Source organism: Podarcis pityusensis (genome assembly GCF_964106645.2).
Source record: "Podarcis pityusensis genome assembly, chromosome: 11".
Taxonomy (NCBI): Eukaryota; Metazoa; Chordata; class Lepidosauria; order Squamata; family Lacertidae; genus Podarcis; species Podarcis pityusensis.
Genome location: NC_138036.1, coordinates 48,849,961 through 48,870,576, shown reverse-complemented (window position 1 = coordinate 48,870,576; position 20,616 = coordinate 48,849,961). Strand labels below are relative to the sequence as shown.

Below are 20,616 nucleotides of genomic sequence, written 5' to 3'. Positions count from 1 at the left end.
TCCACTGTCTGACTATGCTGCTTCCAGCTGCTGAGAGTATGTGGGTTATGAGCTCTTTATAATATGAGTGGGCATTATTATCTTGGAAGGTATTCAGTAGGGCCAGTTCTGGGTTGAGTTCTAATACTTGCTTAGTTATTTTGCACATTTCTTGTATTACTGATGTCCAGAGTTGTATTTTGTGACATTCCCACCACATGTGGAGGTATGTGCCTATGGAGGTGCATCCTCTCCAGTATTTTGGTGATGTTCCTGGGTGTATCAGCGCTAGTTTCTGTGGTGTTAGGTACCATCTGTTTAAGAGTGAGTTCTTGTCTTTTCGCTGATATGGATTTAAAGGGAGGTTTAGATCACATTCTGGGATGCGGGTGGCACTGTGGGTTAAACCACAGAGCCTAGGGCTTGCCGATCAGAAGGTCGGCGGTTTGAATCCCCGCGACGGGGTGAGCTCCTGTTGCTTCCCACTCCGGCGGGAAGGTAAACGGCGTTTCCGTGCGCTGCTCAGGTTCGCCAGAAGCGGCTTAGTCATGCTGGCCACATGACCCGGAAGCTGTACGCCGGCTCCCTCAGCCAATAAAGCGAGAAGAGTGCTGCAACCCCAGAGTCGGCCACGACTGGACCTAATGGTCAGGGGTCCCTTTACCTTTACCTTTAGATCACATTCTAGTCCATTGGGTGAGGTTAATCTCATAGCCTATGTCATCCTCTCATTGTTTTTTGATTATGTCAAGGGTTTTTTTGGGATTTTGGAGCAGTATTTTGTATATTGTGGATACCATCCCCTTGCCATGTCCCTTTGTTGTTAGGAGGAGGTTTTCAAAGGTTGTCAAAGGCCCAGTTGCTGCTGGTTTTACTACTGGATTGTTTAAGAGCATCTTACAGACTTGAGCAAAAGTTAACACAATTAGAAAAAGGCTGAACAAGTCGTGCGCTGTTTTCATGCAGCATTGTTTAATTTTTGGCCGATGCAGCTGTCGCTGGAGAAAAGCACCTCAGAGTCTAATCCTGAAGCCATAAGCCACCATGGACTTATGGTATCTAGAAAGATGGGAATAAATGGGAATGTCTTCAACGGTCAGTTGACAGGGAACTTTTTGAAGAAGCTGCTTTCGGTCTTCTCCATGACAATGCCGTTCACGCTTCTCCAGAAACAGACTGTCTTCAAGGGGACCAGTATAAAGCTCAACAAGTTTGGCATGCTAAGGAAAAGAATTCAAGCAATTGTCAATAAATAACAACATCACCGCCGATAATAAAACACAAAGAATTAAGCAACTATGAACTTAGGAAGTCCTTCGGGATTTGTACTTCTCTGGTTTTGCCATTCGGTTCTGCAGTGTGTAAAAGCAGTATGAAAATCGCCAACAGAGATGCATCATATAAGGGAAATCGCTTTGCAAAATGGTGTGAAATGAGCTTTATCTGCGCTAGAGTATATGAGAATGCATGGCGTGAACTCCTTATCCTGTGCAGTCAACAGGACACAGAATCAGAAGAAGCCTAATTTGGGGAGAAGATCCCACAGGGCAATTGCTTTCTTCAAAGAACTGCGATGTCACCAAAAGACCAACTCCAAACAACCTTTATTTATATCTTAACATTGCCTCTGTGCTTTGGTCTTTGACATCTGAGATGTATGTTTTCAGCAGCCATCCTATTCCTGTGATTGTCATTTCCTTGGAAATGTTTTTAATATTGTAATTTAGATTGTAACATGCCCCGGGACCTTAGGACGAAGGGTGGGTAAGAAATAATAATAATAATAGTGATGATGATGATGATGATGATAGAAAAGCTACAATGGTGGATAGGAGTGAACAATATATACATCATTCAACTTCCTGTATCAGGACATTATTATTATTATTATTATTATTATTAGAAAAGTTACAATGGAGGATATGATTGAACGATATATACATCATTCAGCTACCTGTATTGGGACGCTTTTAACGTTTGACATTTTATTATGTTTTTATATGTGTTGGAAGCTGCCCAGAGTGGATGGGGCAACCCAGCCAGATGGGCAGGATATTAAAAAATAAAATTATTACATTTGAATGATGTCTATGTTAATGAGGAGAAATGCTCTCAAACTGCAGTGACTTCAACAGGTACTTTGTCGATGCTTAGTATCTTTCAAAAATTTGAGTCCTTCTTAAAAGGAGAGTCTCCAAGGAATAAATGTATTTTCCTTACCTTTAAAGCCATATCCCGATACTTCATATCTTGTTTCCAGGGCATCACGTAGAGCTTTGGAATCATTCCATGTCTGTACGAAAAGCTTGGCAAATGGCAATGAATCAGCCTGGAACATGACAGAGTTGGTTTTACACACACACACACAAACACACATCATGTGGATGTTGTTATTTAAATACAGAGGGGGGAGACGAACAACACAGAGGAGAACAATTCCCTTCCTTCCCACCCCTAACTGAACTTATCTATAAAGTGCTATTTATATGACAAAAAGAACCAGGACGTGGTTTAGTCATGGAGGTCCAGTTGTTAAGAGTGTTGGACCAGAGTGGAAAGGATGCAAGTTCAAGTCCCCACTTGGCCATGACCTTGGGCCTGCCACATTCCCTACCACAGGGTGGTTTTGCGCATAAGCAGAGGTGAAGAAACTATGGGGTCTTTGGAGGAAAGGTGGTGCCTATAAACGGAAAACAAACAAACAAATAAAGTCACATATTTACCCCTTTCCTTGGCAATGGTCCGGAATCAAATCGCACAGTTAGGAAAGAAGTTAACAAAAATATTATTCCTGGCCTGAAACCCTGTCAAGTTTTGCCAGTTCCTGCATGAATCTTCTGGAATTACCGTAATCCATTTACTAGCCATGGATGTCTGCCCTTCGCATGATGTCAGGTGTAGAACAGCTGGGCGTGGCTTGCCCCAAATAGCTTGGCAACACAAATTTGGTCCATGAGCTGATGGTTAGCCCCCTTTATGTTATGCACCAACCTGGAACTAAAGGAATATCTGCCCCATATGTTAAAAGCACTGTGATACTGTTTCAAACTGTCATGGCTTCCCCCAAAGAATTCTGGGAGTTGTGGCTTGTGAAGGGTGCTGGCGGGTGTTAAGAGACACCCCATTTCCCCTCACGGAGCTTCAATTCTCAAGAGTGGTTGAGCAATCAAGCCCTCTTCCAAAGGAACTATAGTTCTGTGTGAGGAATAGGCAGTCGTCTAAAAACTGTCGGCACCCTTAACAAACTACAGCTTCTAGGATTCTTGGGGGGAAGGCATGGATGTTTAAAGCTGCACCATAAAGCTTTGAATGATGAGTAGACATGAAAAGGATTGCACAATCAGCCCGGTTTGGCAGGCCTGCTTTATTGTTAGTGTACTGGGAGAAGCAAAGATGGCCAGTGTCGAAGCAATGATTCTTCAACATCAACTTCGTTGGACTGGTCCTGTTGTTTGGATGCCCGATTACCGTCTTCCAAAGCAACTACAGTGGTACCTCTGGATGGGAATGGGATCTGTTCCGGAGCCCCGTTCGCATCATGAGCAGAACGCAACCTGAGTCTGTGCATGCGTGGGTCGCGATTTGCCTCATCTGTGCATGCATGTGACATCATTCTGAGTGTCTGCGCATGCGTGAGCGGCGAAACCTGGAAGTAACCCATTTGAAAAGATTTAACCTGAAGCGTGTTTAACCCAAGGTATGACCGTACAGTCATACCTCATGTTATGTCCGCTTCATGTTACGTTCTTTCAGGTTATGTCCCGTGGCGACCCAGAAGTACTGGAAAGGGTTACTTCCGGGTTTCACCACTCGGGCATGCACAGACGCGCAAAATGACGTCACACGCATGCACAAAAGCAACCCGCGCATGCGCAGATGCGCCACTGCGGGTTGCGTTCTTTTCATATTGCGAATGGGACTCTGGAGCAGATCCTGTTCGCAACCAGAGGTACCACTGTACTCTATTCTGAACTTAAAAATGGAAAGCGTAATGCCGGTGGTCAACAAAAGAGGTTTTAAGACAAGGCAAATCAGAAAAATATATAGTATAAACACAGACAATTGGGAAACACTGGCCTGCGAGTGCTCCAGTTGGAGAACAGCCTTTACCAAAGGTGTCATGGGCTTTGAAGACACACAAACTCAGGACAAGAAACATGCTAAGAGGAAGGCACGCTTGGCAAACCCTCACCACGATCAACTCCCACTTGGAAACCTATGTCCCCACTGTGGAAGGATGGGTGGATCCAGAATTGGCCTCCACAGTCACTTACGGACTCACTGTTAAGACCGTGTTCATGGAAGACAATCTTACTCGGCTACAAGTGATTGCCAAAGAAGATTGTTAATCTTTAACATCACAACTTTCCTTTCCAAAATGGTTTACTGTGCTTGCTAGCCCATGGGGGGGTGGGGGGGAGGTGATCATGAATGCTCCTGCTGGAGATGAAGTCTCTCTCTTACCCTTTCAAGTCAGTATTGATTGCCTTTGAAACCAAATTGGGATTAGAGCCCTGTCCGGGCACAGCATTTGGGTTACTCATGCTGCCACCGTTGTCACTGCTGCTTCTCTGGGCTGAGATCTGTGCAAACAGCCGGTCCCTGTGTGTGCCTAGGTGGAGATTATGATGCATCAGCCATTGTCAGGCTGATGACACTAGAGCAACAACAAGGAAAAATGTAATTTAAGAAATATCGGGAAGGGATCAGGTCCACCTGAAAACGGTGTGATTAGATAGATGTAGAAGAACATCATGATACAACTTCATGAAAGTGGACGAAGTTAGAAGGAAAGGCATTAATTAGGTTCCCTGGAGAGTTGCAAATACTTAATCAAAACTGCTTGAATTAAACTGTTCCTGGGAGTGTGAAGCTTTGGCCATGCCGACTACTGGTGGTTAATAAAAACCCCATGGGATACCACCTAAACAGCACCAAATCCAAGTGGAAGCTGCAAAGGGAGTTCCTCTGCCTTTGGCGCAGTTTGAATTCGGCGCCTTACGCTGTTGGCCACGTCCCGGCAGTGATCAGATAGACTCAAGAATTCCTGCTTGCTGTTTCGCGATCCCGCTTCTCCAAAGCGTGCCTTCCATAAGCTGAGAAAGGGACCTAGGTAAAACTATGACGGTAAAGGAATGATCTTAACGTCTATGTTTCTCACCCTCGACATCATACGATAGCTTGTTTGGCTGGTTTCCCACCCCTGCTGGATGTCGGGGCTGGAGTCAGGTCCTCGACCAAGCAATTACTCACCAGAGGCCGGTGAAGTATGTGGGATGTGATCCATGAGAGGCAGTCAAGTACAACATTTCTTGTAATGCCAGAGAACACATGCGGGGGAATGTTTGGTCCAGCCAGTTTAAACTTCCTGTTCCTCCTGGCTGGAGCATCCTTCCTTATGCATGGGATAGAAGCTGGGCGTGACCTTACCTGTCCAGGTAATAAAAGGATGAGTCGCACAGCACCCTTTTTTTCACCTCCTTCGTTTGACCAGCTTTTAGCTAGGACTGCTCTGGTAGCTCTCAGCTAGCAGGAGCACTGGGATTATCCCCCCATATGGGGTAGATCCACATATACATATTTGTAACTAAGTCTGCTTTCAAGAATCCAGCTGTGAACTGATGTGAGTAAACTTCTTTTATCATATTTGAATAAGATTGTGGAGTCTTTATTTTTTTTTTAGAGGGATTCAAGGGACCTTACCAGGAACGCACAATTCAATCTGAGACAGATTGAATTGTATAATAGTGAGAGGCTCACACGAGCCTGCAACCAGTTATCTGCTGTGCGTGAGAAGGGGAATGTAAACTCTGCGAAGTAAAGGAACTTGCTAGCACAAGTTAGGAAGGATATTAACAAACAACATATCCTCTCCTGCCACCCTGTACATTCCCACAAAGTTAACTCTTCCTTCAAGCAAATCACAGCTCAGGCCTAGCGCCCTCAGCAACTCTTTCAAGGAGTGTCTTCGCACAGCCACCCTCTGCTCAGCCTGTTTCTTTTATCTGTGTGTTCCAGGAGACCAGTGGAGAGGGGAGCTGGTCACAGCAGAAGGGGGAGACTCCCTGGATTCTTCAGCAGCCTGCCTCCACTCTGCCTCTTGGTCTCCCTCTGCTCCAGCCTCAGAGTCTGAACTGCTCTCTGCACAGCCTCTTCCTGCTCACTAAACCCCATTGCCTCTTCTGCTGCTGACACCTCTTCTCAGTCTGCTCCCTCTTCTCCCTCTGAACAGCTCACCGTCATCCCACCACCAATTCCCTGGCTCTGACCCTCTTCTTCCCTAGGGGGTTCCCCAGCTGGTGCCTTCTCTGCATCCAGTCTGTGACACTGGACTAGACGGACCTTTGGTCTGATCCAGCAGTGCTCGTTGTGGGTACCCACATGCTCCTTTTCTACAATGCATTTAAATCATTGGATGCAAACCCATTCAAATGTATGGTCTGGTGAAGGAATCTGGGTAGCTGAGTTATGAAGAGAAAAACCCGGGTGATATCAGCTTGTTCCCCTCCTGGTCCCTATAACATTTCCTGCATGGACTGGATGCAATGGTGATTGTATGAGTGACCCAAGTACACTTGCTTTTTCTTTACTAAATATGCATGAGGAATTGTCCCCATCGTGCTCCCTACTCCCTATCAGACCATGGCCAAGAGCTGCTCTTTGCTTAAGGAAAAAACACACAACGGCCAACCATGTGATTCAAGTCACATCTAGCTTGCCCTTAGAAGTCTGGCAAAGCTGACAGTACAGGCTCCTTAAGTATGTTTATATCCATAGCCTTAATCAATTGTATCTTCTATAGTAGCGGCTAAAAATCTGTTATTTTTATCCTGCTCACTGTATAAAATGCCATAAGAGACATTCACGCCTGAAGGGCTCACGCTCCAGAAACTAAGTAGATAAAATGGGTGTGCTAAACTCGAGCAAACGACAAGACAATATTGATCCGTTCCACAGACAGAGGCCTCTGGCCATCACCTATTTTATCAACTTTTCTTCCCCCTTTTGATCCCCGCAGCAATAGCTTAAAGAAGGATTAAAAGAATTCCAGGGCAATATGGTTCCCTTTTAAGTGCAATGGGAGTTTGTATTGTTAGTTTCCCTGAGTACACCTGTCATGTCAAAAGGACTGCAAGGCAATAAAGGGAGACTACAGGAGTATGGGAAAATAAAATTTTGCCAAAGGCAGTTAAGTGATCAAATACTTTTTGACACAACGGGGGATTGAAACATGTGTGCTCAGTGCCATCTTCTCCTGCAATAACATTTCTTACAGTGATTCATTGTGCAGGTCTGAGCTGAGTAGTCAGGTACTCATAGAAACAGCATTGGAAGTGAAGAATCCATACATTGAGAATAAGCATACAATGCTGATTATTCTTGACTCCATAACCCCAACGCTGTGCTGTTTCACTTCCTATATTGTTTTTTAAGCCTCTTTCAAGCTCAGAGGTGGGGTGGGGTGGGGGGTTTAGAAATTAAACATTCGGTACACACCAAGTTTTATTAAAAAATCAAACCATCTTTTAATTCCTACAACTGAACATTAAACCATACATGAGAAACTCTGCTTTTGTCCTCTCAGAGTCTTTAAAAATGGGATATTTGCATGCCTATCATTATGGTTCAGGCAAATGTGTTGCTAGATTTTAACTGTTAAATCCCATGACCTTGAAAGGAAATTATCTTAAACTGTGATGGAAAAATTGGGGATTTATATGTTCGGCCTCAGTTAAATGTTAAAATATTAAATAAAGCAAAAATAAAGTGCTCTTGGCAACTGCAGATGGCAAAATAGTTTTACTCCAATTAAGTAGTCTTAATTAAGAAACAGGCTGTGGGGGTGATTCTTTTAGACTTCCTACACCCAGCATAAGGTTGCTAAGGATGCAGACTATTAACAGCCTTGGCAAAGAACCCTACTTTACCAACACTGTAATGGTGTTTAGCACAGCATTTCAGATAGTTTTCTAGCTAACAGCCTGCTTTCATGTGCATATTCCCAGAACAACAGAGGATTGTAGTCCCTAGGATGTTAAGGACTAGAGTTGCAAAATACCGATTAATAAATAAATGGAAAATTACCAAGACCACTGCAAAAGGATGTCCAACTTGAAGTATATGCAATAGTTATCTTTTAAGCACAGTACAACCATCTTATAGGTGAAGTTTGAATTCTCTACAATACGGTTTGAGAGAGCAATCCTTTATTAGCTGGCAATAACATGTCATTGTTTCCACATCCGGAACAGCAGTTTTAACTTAACATTTTGGAATGAAAACACAAAAATAAATTGGGGTTCTTTCACATAATACCCCATACGCGTGTGAGGTCATCTCGGATACCAGATACTAAGAAAAGAACATTTCTATCCCAAGAAATTTAGTTACTGTGGATATCTTTAGCCTTGTTGATCTTTAATGATCTATTGATAATTGGTATACTTGTTATTTGAGCAGCAACTCACAAAACAATTAAGTCAGTGTAGTCAAGATTTAAGGCAATTTAGTGCCATGAATTTTCAGCGTAGGTGATATGCAGCAGACTGTTAGACCCTCTGAAGGCTATCAGCAGACCACGGCCTAAGCCTCAACAACCCTTTCGTGAAATTGTTGGGTATTAACACAAAAATACAGAGGAGAATGTGCCAAAAAGTCAGCCTGGAAAAGTTCAGAAGGGCTTTTTTCCACCCGACAAATTGTACTGTGCACAACTGCCGTGTACAACACAACACTTGCATGTAGCTAAACTATGCAACTCAGGACCCCCCCCCCCCCGAGATAATGAAGCAAACAAAAATATGCATTTAGAAAGAGAACTGTAGTCCTAAATGGTAACCAAGAATCTTGAGTCTGGCCTACTGGGGGCTGCAATTCTGTACCCAGTTACATTGTGTTCAACGCACAACAGATTTCAGTGGTACTTAAGTACATGTAATTTGACACAATATCACACCATTAGCACAAAACTCATCAGCATAACTAAAAGTGTGGTGCAGTAAGTCCATTTGTCTTACTGCACAATATTCAAAAATGGGATGAGAGTTCTGCAAATTTTTGCATCTACCGCTTCAGATAGGAAAAAAAAAATCCCAGATACTTTGTCATTAAAACAAAACATAAATCTGAAGATTCCTTACAATCTTCTAGAGAAAACAGTCTCGTGGATAGTAATGTACATTCAGACAAAGGACACCCAATACCTCTGCACTGCATTCCTTCCTATTATTAATGCTGCACCTAAAGAGACATTTTCAGTAATTTGCAAGCATTTGGAATACCGTATTAGAAAAATGTTCCCAAACTCTGCAACCATGAACACCATGCTTATTATAAATGCTTCCATGGCAGATTAAATGTCCAAGTGTGGTATGTCACTTTGTTGCATATTACCTTTAGTTAAATAATACAGAAAACATTTCTATGCAGTTAGCAGGCGCCAGACATGAGCCTTACTCTGGAATGAGAATATTCAGTTTTGCTCTTACCTAGAAACTATCCCACAGGTGAGGGAACAAAGCCTAACTAGGTGCTGAGTTATATAACAAAGGAGATAGCGGATCAAAGTATTTTCATGATCTAAATCAAACTGAAAACTCAAGTATGGACACTAAGTTAGAAAACAAAGGCCCTCTTCAGTATACAACCATCGCCACTAATGAAAACAAGACGTAGTCTTAATATAAAAACTGCAATTTAATATATCTCACAAAAAGCATGGTCTCTCAAGTACCCGATGCATTAAAAGAGATCCACGTCGTGAGTGTGATCAATTTCAATAGCATCTTCAGGATCCAGTTTCATTTCTCCATGTCCTTCCTGCAAATCATCCAGTGAAGCCAATGCCTCATTTGTATCACTAGCAAAAGTCTCTCTCGAGGCATCATCATATTCTTGAAGGTTGAGCCCTTTAATAGCTTTCTTCATCTTTTTCCCCAGGACTTGAATTCTCCTCTTCTTTGCTGCTTTCTTGTTCTCATACTCCTTCTGGTTTTCAATATAGAAGATTTCCTTCAAAGAGAATGTTAACACTCCATGAAGTGCTGAGGAATAATAGGCAATGTCACCTTTCAGAAACCACCACTTTCCTTCGCTAACCTTTAAACTAGAGATGAAAGCTAACTGTATGACAAAAGAACAAAAATCTCTTTTGAAGAATGCCATATCCTTTCAAATGCTGCTACAGAATATTTGAAAATTAAGACTTCAGCTCCCTAAAGTGAGAGAGGTGCTCTATTTTAAACAGCTGCAAGTCTGCCTGTCCAGAATACAGAAAGGGCTGTTTCTGAAGCCCATCACCGCTACAGTCATTTGTTACATATTTTGCAGTTAGAAGGAAGATTTCAATTTTATGATTTCACTGATTTACTAATAGACTAGGAAAGAAACAGGGAAATATGATGATTTTTTGGATTATGAAAAATGTTAGGGGGTATTTTTTTACTGTAATGTTTGAAGAGCAAACCATCAGAGATACAGTTGTAAGCTACAAATGCTGAGACTGCTAAAAAGGCCTGAGGCCATCTTGTCTGTGAGTCCTGGAAGACCTGTTCCCTACCCCTGCAGATTTTTTTGTACCTAGCCTGGGAAAGTGGGGCCCAGACTGACTCCAGCTACAAAAGCTGAGGCTGCTGAACAAACTCTTGGGCTGGGGGGTTGTTTAAGGGGGGGGGGAGTTGTTCGATGGGAGGGAATGGTTGTTACTTTTCTTGTATCTAAATAATGATGATAATAATGATGATAATAATAATAATAATAATAATAATAATAATAACAACAACATTATTATTATTATTATTATTATTATTATTATTATTCCGCCCATCTGAGTGGGTTGCCCCAACCACTCTGGGCGGCTTCCAACACATATAAAAACATAACAGCAAACATTAAAAACTTCCCCATACATAATGTAACATCAAACACTAAAAACTTCCCCATACAGGGCTGCCTTCAGGTCTCTTCTAAATGTCAAATAGTTGTTTATTTCCTTAACATATTGATGGGAGGGCAATCCACAGGGCGGGCGCAACTACTGAGAAGGCCCTCTGCCTGGTTCCCTGTAACCTCCTCACCTCTTGCAATGAGGGAACCAGCAGAAGACCCTTAGAGCTGGACCTCAGTATCCGTGATGAACAATGGGGGTGGAGACTGTTTAGGGCTTTAAAGGTCTGCACCAACACTTTGAACTTTGCTCAGAAAGCATAATTTTAATAAGAATATTAAAAATGTGATCTTTAAAGAACAGCTGGCTTAACGGGCTGTCCATTTTCTACTTTAGAAGATGTATAAATCGAAATCAGAAGCCAGCAAGAAGAGATATACTTTAAACATTCTCATTTAACATTTGCTTTTCAAAGTAATCTAAAAATGTGCTGTTTTTAAATGGTTTACATATATTATGTTATTTACCTTGATTTGTTCTCCAGTTACACTAGGTGTGTTTTTCAGCAAGTTTAAATAAACTCCTCCTGGTGTTCTTCTTCTAGTACCATTCTGCATAACGGAAAAAGAAAACTTTTTAAAGCTTTCTACAGATATAACAGCTGCAATCCTATACGCTGTTCAACTCAATAGGACTTGCTGCTGTTCCTCAAAAACTCAAAATATTTATAAGAAGTCGTGCACAGAACCCTTGGAGCAAAGATCATGTCAAAAAAATTTTTTTAACAGGGCTCTATATTTGTTAAAAGATTATGTATGTAGGCTGAAAAAGCAATTATTTCCTACCACTATGAAAAGGCCTCCATTTTGTTCCACTTCAGCTGTTTCCATCAGTAGTTCAATAGATTTTTTCTTCCCAATGATTTTCACAACCCGTACGATCAGATCCTTCTTTGGCTCACAAAGCCTAAAAGGAGAAGGGAAATTCTATGAAAACTGGAAACCCTTGCATTCTGTAACCTGCTTGAATGGCAAAACATAATTATGAACAAATGTACCCACTGTTACAAGCTTAGCACTATCTGACACTCGCCTAGCATTGCTGTAGTGAAGGCTCGCTGTGTTGAGTTTTGGGAGGAAGGGTGGAATATATCTGAATTGGTAATATTTTTAAAAACTGAATTGTCAGCCTGTACTGTCTACTTTTAATTTCCCTTGACCTTACTGCTTACCATCACTTACTCCCCCAATTTTACACACACTCCCCGCTAAGGATAACCTTCCAAGCAGGTGGGAGTGCAACCCAAAATTATCTTTAGTCCTTTGAATATGGTTTAAGAATGTTTTCAGTTATTGGGAATTACAGACAGACACCTATTTTAACTGAGTATTACCAGCTATCAAATTATGAGGGTAAAGAATGGTCCAATGATAATTATATGGTCTAGTGGAACTTTTTACCTTGAAACTTTAATTTTATAAAGTCTCATTCTCTGGAGCCTAAAAGCATAGGATGCACAATGGCTAATTTGCTCCAAATTCCACATGGGACAGCTGTGCCCTCTGCAACAACTGCAAACCAAGCAAACAGAAAGACTGCATCGTCCACAGCACCCGTTGGCCTCATAAGTATCTTCTAAAAAGGGGGGGGGCAGGGAACCATCATGTTCTCTTCCTGACAAAGTACAAAACCGCAAAATTTTACAACTGTATCAGTCCAAGGCCACTGTGGGAAACCAGAAGCACACAGCCGATAAACCAGAATTAAAAAGATAATGCCATTAAAACGTTTACACATGCACAGACCCAATAATCATGACAGACAAACTGTAATTCTGTTTGTTCACATTACTTTTGGTTCCTTTTGATATAAATTCATGCTTTTCTCCAGTTAACCACCGCCCTGGTAATTTCACAAACCCCATGCAATTGTCTAGGACACAGATTTGGTCTAAAGAGGAGAAAACGAGATAGTACCAAAATGGGTCCAACGTGCATTCCTAACTTCTCACAGTGGTTTTTTAGTTGTGTCTAAGTAAATCAAGATATATTTCAAGCATATTCTATGGCTGTGCAGCGGAGGTGCCACACAATTCATGTGAATAGCACGCATTCTCAGGGTGAGTCTAAACAGCTGGATTTTATCAGTCCTGAGGTTTCTGTATACTGCAGTGGGGTTGTACCAGGTAATTCTTGGACGGCTATATAAACCTGTAATATTTTGACTGAATATCTGGGCGACTAGGAGACTTCATGCAAATAAAAATTATGAACTGGGGTTCTGCTTTGGGGAAGGGCTGTAGAATATGCTTAGTATGCAGAGGCTCCCAGGTTCAACTTTACTCACAAGATCAAATTATTCAGTCAGTTTTAGGTAGAAGCCAAAGCATTTGTCCGTCCAGTCACCATGAATTGAAACAGAAACCTCAGAACTCTGATTTCACACAATGACTAAAAACGTTGCCAGGTGGGAGCAGCCAGACTGGCTCAGTCACAGAAACTGCTTACAAGGGTACCTGCATATTTTGCTAAAGACTTGGTTTCTTTTTAAACGGAATCTCAAGGATCTGGTATCCCTGAGCCAATGAAAGCATGGCACTGGCGGGTTGGTCACCCGGTAATAGCTTTTCTTTAGTACCGTTATTTTTAAAAAAATAAAATAAACACCCAATGTCCCTCAAGTTTTGTTATTGTGTAAGGTGACATTTATTGAAATTCTGATGAGGGTGTATTAAAAGATCAAAATCTTACCGGTAGGCAATTTCATCTGCCACTTTTTCCTCAGGATCATCCTCAGTAATTTCATACCTCCCTTTGTAATTCATTTCTTGTCTTTCACCCAATCTGTCCTTAACAGGCCGTTTCCGTTTCAAGAGGCCTTGTCCAGTTTCCTCCTCCTCTTCCTCCTTTGGCAATGTCTTTTTGTCATCCTGCATATATTCATCTAACTCTTTGTCTAAAGATTCAGCCACTTCTGGCTCAGATTCTTTCATCAGCTTTTTCGCCAACAAGTAATTGTAAGTCTCTGATGCCCGGCTCCTATCAATGCTTCCCTCCATCCCTAGAATCCCAAGTTCTGAGGCCACTGCATCTTGGTTCTGCTCCTGAAGCACTGCACCCCAGATGTTGTTGATCTTTTTACCCCCTACAGTAATCTGTTTCTGAGGGATCGGGCCAAAATTGAAAGGCTCTGGTTTAGCAGGAGGAAGATTAGAACATTTCTGTCGCTTCCGCTTCCACAGACAGCTGTCTTCATCTGAATCCGAGAAGCTCTCATCACTGGAGTCCAAACTTTTGGTTGTGCGGTAAGGGACACTTGGTGCACAGGGGGGAATGCCAGTTGGAAAAGATCTGGCTGAGTTGATATCGTGCTGTTTCTGAAATGTAAAGAGAAAGAAAGACGGATGTTTGCTGCCGTTGTTAAAAAAGAAACATTTTATTGTGCACTAATTTGCCACCTTATAGGGCATTTTTTTGGGTGCAAAACTTCCCAAGGCAAACTAGAGTGTACTAAGCCGCCTCTCTCATCATTTTACTTTTGACACTTGCATGCTGCTCAAGAGCATGTTTCTCTTGGAAGCTTACAATAAATTAAAATAAGTTCAAAACAAAACAAAAAACCAAAAGCTACATAAATGCAAACACAAAACTCATTGCACCCCGAAAATCAAAACAAAGATTTAAAATTGTATTATCCACAAAAAGAAGACAGGAACTAGAGCAGGAAAGGCTTGAGGTCCTCAAACAGGATACACAGTCTTTCAGGAGAGTAAAAAAAGGGGGGAGAACACCCATCTGTCCAGGTCCCCACTGACATAGGATCTGAGCCCATCTCTCTCCTCTCAGTCTGACCATAGGCAAATCGGAAGCAGGGAGGTGCCAAGATCCAATTTAGAGCCTCTGGCACTCAGGTTCTTGCTCATTTTCTCCAAGCTCCTCATGTGTATCAGCATGCCAAATAAGAATGAATCGCTAGAAAATTGTGATCAAGACTCAAGGCAAAGCTCAGTTCCCGTTCTCTCTCTCACACACAACCTCTTTAACCTTTAAGCGACGGTACTCCAATTTGAACAGAACAGGTATTGAATTTCAAAGTGACTTACAGTATTGAATAGAGAATCAGCTTTCACCCCCTCCTATCCAACTGGTCAGTTAAAACGTTATAAACTTCTGAGTACCATTCCAAGTGCACGAGAACAGCCCTGCTAGATCAGGCCAGTGGCCCATCTAATCCAGCCTCCTGTTCTCATAGATGGATGCTCTTCAGAAACTGGCAATTGGGACCTGAGCACAAGAGCACTCTACCGGACTGCAGTTTACTGGTGTTCAGGCGCAATACTACCTCCAACAGTAGAGAGAGAACGCAGCCATCCTGTTTAATGGCCATTGCTAGTCTTCTCCTCCATGAATTTTGTCTCAGCTTCTTTTTAAAACTATCTAAGCTGATAGCACTGGAACCCTGTGGGAGCGATTTCCATAGCTCAAATATGCCCTGAAGAATTACTTTATTTCACCTGATTCTTCTTGCATTCAGCTACATTGGATGACCATGAGTTCTAGTACAGTCATACCTTGGGTTGAGCGCTTTCGGGTTGCGCTCCGTGGCAACCCTGAAATAACAGAGCGCATTACTTCCAGGTTTCACCGCTCGCACATGCACAGACGCTCAAAATGATGTCACGCACAAGCGCGGAAGTGGCAAAACGCGACCCGCGCACGCGCCGTCGCATCTTACATTCCATTCAGGATGCGAACGGGGCTCCAGAACAGATCCCGTTCGCATCCCGAGGTACCACTGTACTATGAAAGAGAGAAATGTTTCTCTATCCACTGTCTCAATCTAGCAACATCTGAGGACCCAAGGCTCACGCACACTGGGTTAGAACATTTTTGCTGCTCTTGCACACTTCTAGGCACTTTTATTTGGAAGGAATCCTCCTTTGAATCATTGGAACTTTCATTCAAAGAAATATGTTCATTGACTGCCCTGTAATTGGCTTTGGCAAGTTAGGCCTTAATCTAACTTTTTTCATGACATAGCTTTAAGGTTAAAATACCACACTGATTTGTGGCCTTCTCTTCGAAGCTCAAATAAATTCACCCACCACCGAGCTTCCAAGTACCTAAGGAGGCTGAAAACCGCAGTGGATTGGTTTAAATCATCAGAGGGGAAATGGGCCAATTGAAAAAACTGATTTAAAATGGGAAATTAATGCATTTCCAGGGAAAGTGTGCATATCAAGTGATTGCTGCAATGATTAGAACAAACTGGCTGGAAACTATTTAGAGTCTTACAAAATCCAGAAGCATACAGTAATGCGAACCTTACCCTCTGCATGCATTGCAGAATCTTATCTGCTTAACAAGAAACAAATTTCTGTTTAGCTCTCTGACTACACATGCAAGGACACAAAGTGTAATCACTTTCTTGAATGTTAAGCTTTCAATTCCACAAACTATTATTTGCAACTAGGTTCAAATTAGTAAGACTTAACAAGTCTTGCTTCCATCCACAACAGAAGTTGGCTACCCCATTATTCCTATGCTGTAGGCACACTTGTCACCCAATAACATAGCATGGGTATGCACAGCTGCTTTCTTGGCAACTCTTATTTCTTTTTGTGACAGCTTACACAAAAGCACAGGATTTGTGTAGAGTCACAGGGGGAAGAATACCGGGGTCAATGAGGCTCCTGAGCCCCCTTACTGGCTTTGCCCCTGCCCTGTGCTGATATGTGGGTGCCAACTATTTTCCTCTTGGTGAAATGCTGCTTTCAACTTCTGCTTTTATTTTATCAAATTTCAAATGCTTAATAATTTCACTTTTATCTAAAAAACACACACCTGTTTTGATGTACCCTACTGAAAATTTACAGCCCAGATTCCTAAATGACAATACAGTGTTAAGTAAAGAATGTACGTCTTGTCTCTTTCTGACACCTGGAGGAGCTTCAGAAACTTAGCTATTGCCATGTATCATCTGGAAGGTTTACATATAAACACAGCATATAAATATTTCACCTATTAGATATACTATGAGATTTATACATATATTGCACATTTGCTGTTTATTTGGTTCACTTCAGCAACAGAAGGCTGCTTTCAGACTATCTTGGTCACATAATGAAATATTTAACTGTCTTGTGTTTGAAGGATATCTGATAGTGTGACCAGCACATTTCAGCAGAGCCTAAATTCTTGAGTTCTACTGCTACTCAAGGCCTCAGTGTCACAGTCAGATTTTAGGGGAAATGTTGAAAGCTCAAACAAGAGAAGCACCCCATTTTTGTTATCACAGAGCATTACCCAGTGTTGTTTTACAAAAACCTAGCATAGATACATGCAGAGAGACTAAAAAGACAAATATAAAAAGCAAGCAAAGTGAGCACATTGCAGTTTTAAATGATTAGGGGGGGGAAACCTGTGGCCCTCCAGATGTTGTTAGACTACAACTCCCATCAACCTGATCATTCACAGTAATAACGGTGGCTGATGGGAGTTGCAGTCCAACAATATTCCTGCGTGTAAACATGCTAGCTTTCTAACGAGGAGGGCAGAATGAAAGACTAGGAGAGGTAGAATAATACACTACTGACTCCACTTTAGCCACCAGCCCAAAAACTATCAGTGTTATGATCAGCTTACAGCAAGTTGCCCTTGCAAAGTGTAAACATGCATGTGGCTATTTGAAAGGCCCACACTGACCTGACTTTCTAAGTGGAAGAATTTTCAGTTTAGCTACTGTAGTCAAGGTCTGCTTTGTATTAACAGTCTTCAGCAAGTCTGGCACCACATTTCCACTGGGCTAGCTCTGCTTACAGCAGAACTGGGTCAAAATTTTGACGGGAGAAAGGAAAATTGCTAACATTCACAAAAGGTTCAAGTAATAGGTCTTTCAAGTGCAGCCAATTGAGCTTTGTTGGGCTTGGGCACAGCCCTCTAGGTGCAGGCAGTAGTCAGCTACATCATCTGGCGCAGGAATGTATGGCCTTTGTGGTGCAATCTGAAAACACCCATACCCTGACACCCCAGCTTGTGTGTAGAGGTTCAATTCAACAAAGCCCAGCAGCAGCTGGTTTCCACAAATGGGTGTGGGAAGAAATGGCCATGGGTCCAAAAATTTCACAGCAATACACTGTCTGAATTTGAGTGCATAGATGTTATCAGTCCTCCTCCAGCCTCTGCCCATCCCCAGGTACTAGGACCACTTCCCATAGCCAGAAATGTAGAAATACTATGCTCAGATTTATAAGCACCATCTCCCACATGTGGCATAAAGTATACATCCATAAGTAAACACGCCTATTTCTATAATCCTTCCACCCCTTTCTGAGGCTGAAAGCATGTAAAAACTGAGTACATGCCTACAGAATATCAAATGTATCTCACTGATTTCTACTGGATGTATAATATTTCTATGCTGAGCTTTGAAACAGTGTGGATCTTGACAAAAAATAGCATTATCTTGTTAGTTTTGATAATTTTATGTAAACTATGTAAGAGTTCTACCACATTTTTTACTTAGCCATACCAGAGGTGATGGTAATATAATGATGAGTATCATTTGCTCTACAGAAACTAGCTGACAAGTCCAGAAGCTTGGAAAATGAATGATGCAGATTTCTATTTATTTTAGTTCCAAACACACATCAGCTGACCAATTTGGCGTATGCTGAAAGCTTTGGTTGAATACCTTTCAGGAAAGTGAGTCTCCTCTACTTCATTACACCATTATTCTCTTTCCTATCTAATGATAGACAAAAGCAGCACAGCCCTAAACATACAAGCCAAACTTTGATACAGAGGTAGTTTGAACGCACTGTTTGAAATCTCTTTTAGGACATCTCTATTAGCACAAGGAGAATTTGGTGGCAATCTTGTTAAGAACAGTTAATGCAGACAAACACTAATTATAATAGTTTGTTTTAAGTTAGAAAGCCAAACATTGTTTTAAGTTAGAAAACCAAACATTGTTTTACGTTAGAAAGCCAGGTCAATGTGGCCCTCGAAACAGCCACACACAGAGTTGTTCCTTTCAAGTACAAACTGCCGTAAGCAAATCAAGAAGGCTTGGTCTGGGGGGGGGAATTAAGACCATGTCTGCTTCCATATATCGTTAGAGAGCCATCACTGTCTAGTGCCAAGTGTCCCCAAAACAGACGTCCATACATGTGTCCACAGAGGCATAGTCTGGCAACCACAGGTTCCCCTGCTTCTGCTGAAGCCTGAAAGAAACATTATATTGTTGCCAACAGAATAGGATGCAGAGTGTGCTTGGTTGCAGGAGATTTGTGTGGCGGCAGCCCATGGCAGTTCCCCTGATTTACAAATGTTCACGCAGGCCCCCAAAGTTTGGAGACTCCTGGTCTAGTAGAGACAACTAGATCTGGATCAAGGAGAAATGAGCCCAAGGTGGTTCTGTCCGGCTTGGCGAGGGAGGCGTGAGGCTCAGATGAATCCAAGATCCGTCCTGCCACCTTCCCAATGCCCATCCAGCTTTCGGAAGGAGCCAGGAGGGCTCCGGCATCCCATCCGAGCCCTGGCACCTCCTTCCCAAAGCCCAGGAAACTCCTGACCAGCTTAGGGAGGGAGGCGAGAGGCTCACACACACAACATCAGGATATCACACGCATGATGTTGCCCCACCCACCTCGCAACCTGGCACCTCTGGCCCGCAACTGCTCCTCCATGGAAAATTTCACCCCCAGTTTAAGGCAGGCACCCCCAACCTTCAGCCCTCCAGATGTATTAGACTACAATTCCCATCATCCCTGACCACTGGTCCTATTAGTTGGGATCATGGGTGCCGTTTAAGGTGCTCTTTGCCCCCCCCCTCCAGCTTCCCCATCTCCTGTTTCTAGGCGTCACTTGCGCATGGGAAAACGGGCCGGACCCCAGGATCTCCCCGGCGGGCACCTCCAGACGGCCGTGACGTCAGGCGCCATCCTGCCAGCGGCCCGGGGCAAAATGCGCCCGGCGAATTTCGAACGCCGCTGACGGGCTCCGGCGAACGCTTGCGAGGAGCAGCATCTCTTGCCCTTGGCCGCCGCGGAGGCAAAAGCGAAACGCAGCGGGGAAGGCCGCAAGCCGGGGCCGTCCCCTCGCTCGCTTCGCCGCGGCTTTTTCCTCAGGAAAGAGAGCGCGAAGCTGCTCTGGGCCTCCGCCGCCCAGGCGGACCCGAGCCTACGGGGAAAGAAGCGGTCGCCGCCGGGCAGCGGCCTCACCTGCGAGGGGCTCCTGGCGGAGGTGGGCATTTCGCAGTCGGAGTCCGAGATCTCCCCGTCCTCCTCCATCCCGCGAGCCTCCAGCGCCATCTTTCCCGGCTCCTCAGCCAGCGCGGGAGGAGCGCGCGGGAAAAGGCCCGGCCTCAGCCGAGCCAGGACTACGGCGCCCACAATGCTTTGCGCCGGGAGGGGCGGCGAACGGCGGGATCAGCCTGCCGAGAGGCATGCCGGAACTTGTAGTCCGAGCCTTGCCGCTTTCGTCGCTGTGGGAAAGACTACGCCACCTGACCTGAGAGGGGGAGTGGCAGGGGGGAAAGCAATAGAGACTACGCGCGTACTTTCGTAAAGCAAGGAAATGTTTAATAAAAATTATATAATTAAAAACAAAAACCAGGCACACGCGAACGACAGATACCGAAGTGTAACGGACACAGCGTGACCCGCTCCATATTTCCTTCACAAAGATGTAAGGGCTAAATGTAGCTCTATGCATCCATCTAGGAACAAAGACACTGGAACAAGAGAAATG

General features: G+C 43.3%; 2 protein-coding genes and 1 long non-coding RNA gene across 4 annotated transcripts; 1 reads left to right on the top strand and 2 right to left on the bottom strand.

Moving 5' to 3' along the window:
- Positions 1-932: 932 nt before the first annotated feature.
- Positions 933-5,281, bottom strand: SPMIP10 (sperm microtubule inner protein 10). 2 transcript variants are annotated; one of them, XM_080973283.1, is made up of 4 exons: positions 5,233-5,281; positions 4,444-4,591; positions 2,200-2,308; positions 933-1,199 (listed from the first exon to the last, which is right to left on the bottom strand). In XM_080973283.1, the coding sequence occupies exons 1-4, from the start codon at positions 5,264-5,266 to the stop codon at positions 993-995; spliced, it is 498 nt and encodes a 165-aa protein (XP_080829409.1). In that variant the 5' UTR covers positions 5,267-5,281; the 3' UTR covers positions 933-992. The 2 variants fall into 2 exon arrangements, with proteins under 2 accessions (XP_080829409.1, XP_080829410.1); XM_080973284.1 differs by lacking the exon at positions 5,233-5,281 and having other exon boundaries at positions 4,444-4,628.
- Positions 4,633-9,161, top strand: LOC308458567. The gene is made up of 2 exons (XR_013977564.1): positions 4,633-5,106; positions 5,998-9,161. It is a non-coding gene; the product is annotated as an uncharacterized lncRNA (long non-coding RNA).
- PHAX (phosphorylated adaptor for RNA export) lies at positions 8,170-20,251 on the bottom strand. Its single transcript, XM_080973193.1, has 5 exons — positions 20,088-20,251; positions 13,615-14,240; positions 11,710-11,830; positions 11,392-11,475; positions 8,170-9,990 (listed from the first exon to the last, which is right to left on the bottom strand). Exons 1-5 carry the CDS (start codon positions 20,175-20,177, stop codon positions 9,721-9,723), a joined length of 1,191 nt encoding a protein of 396 aa, XP_080829319.1. The 5' UTR covers positions 20,178-20,251; the 3' UTR covers positions 8,170-9,720.
- Between the last annotated feature and the right edge of the window lie 365 nt (positions 20,252-20,616).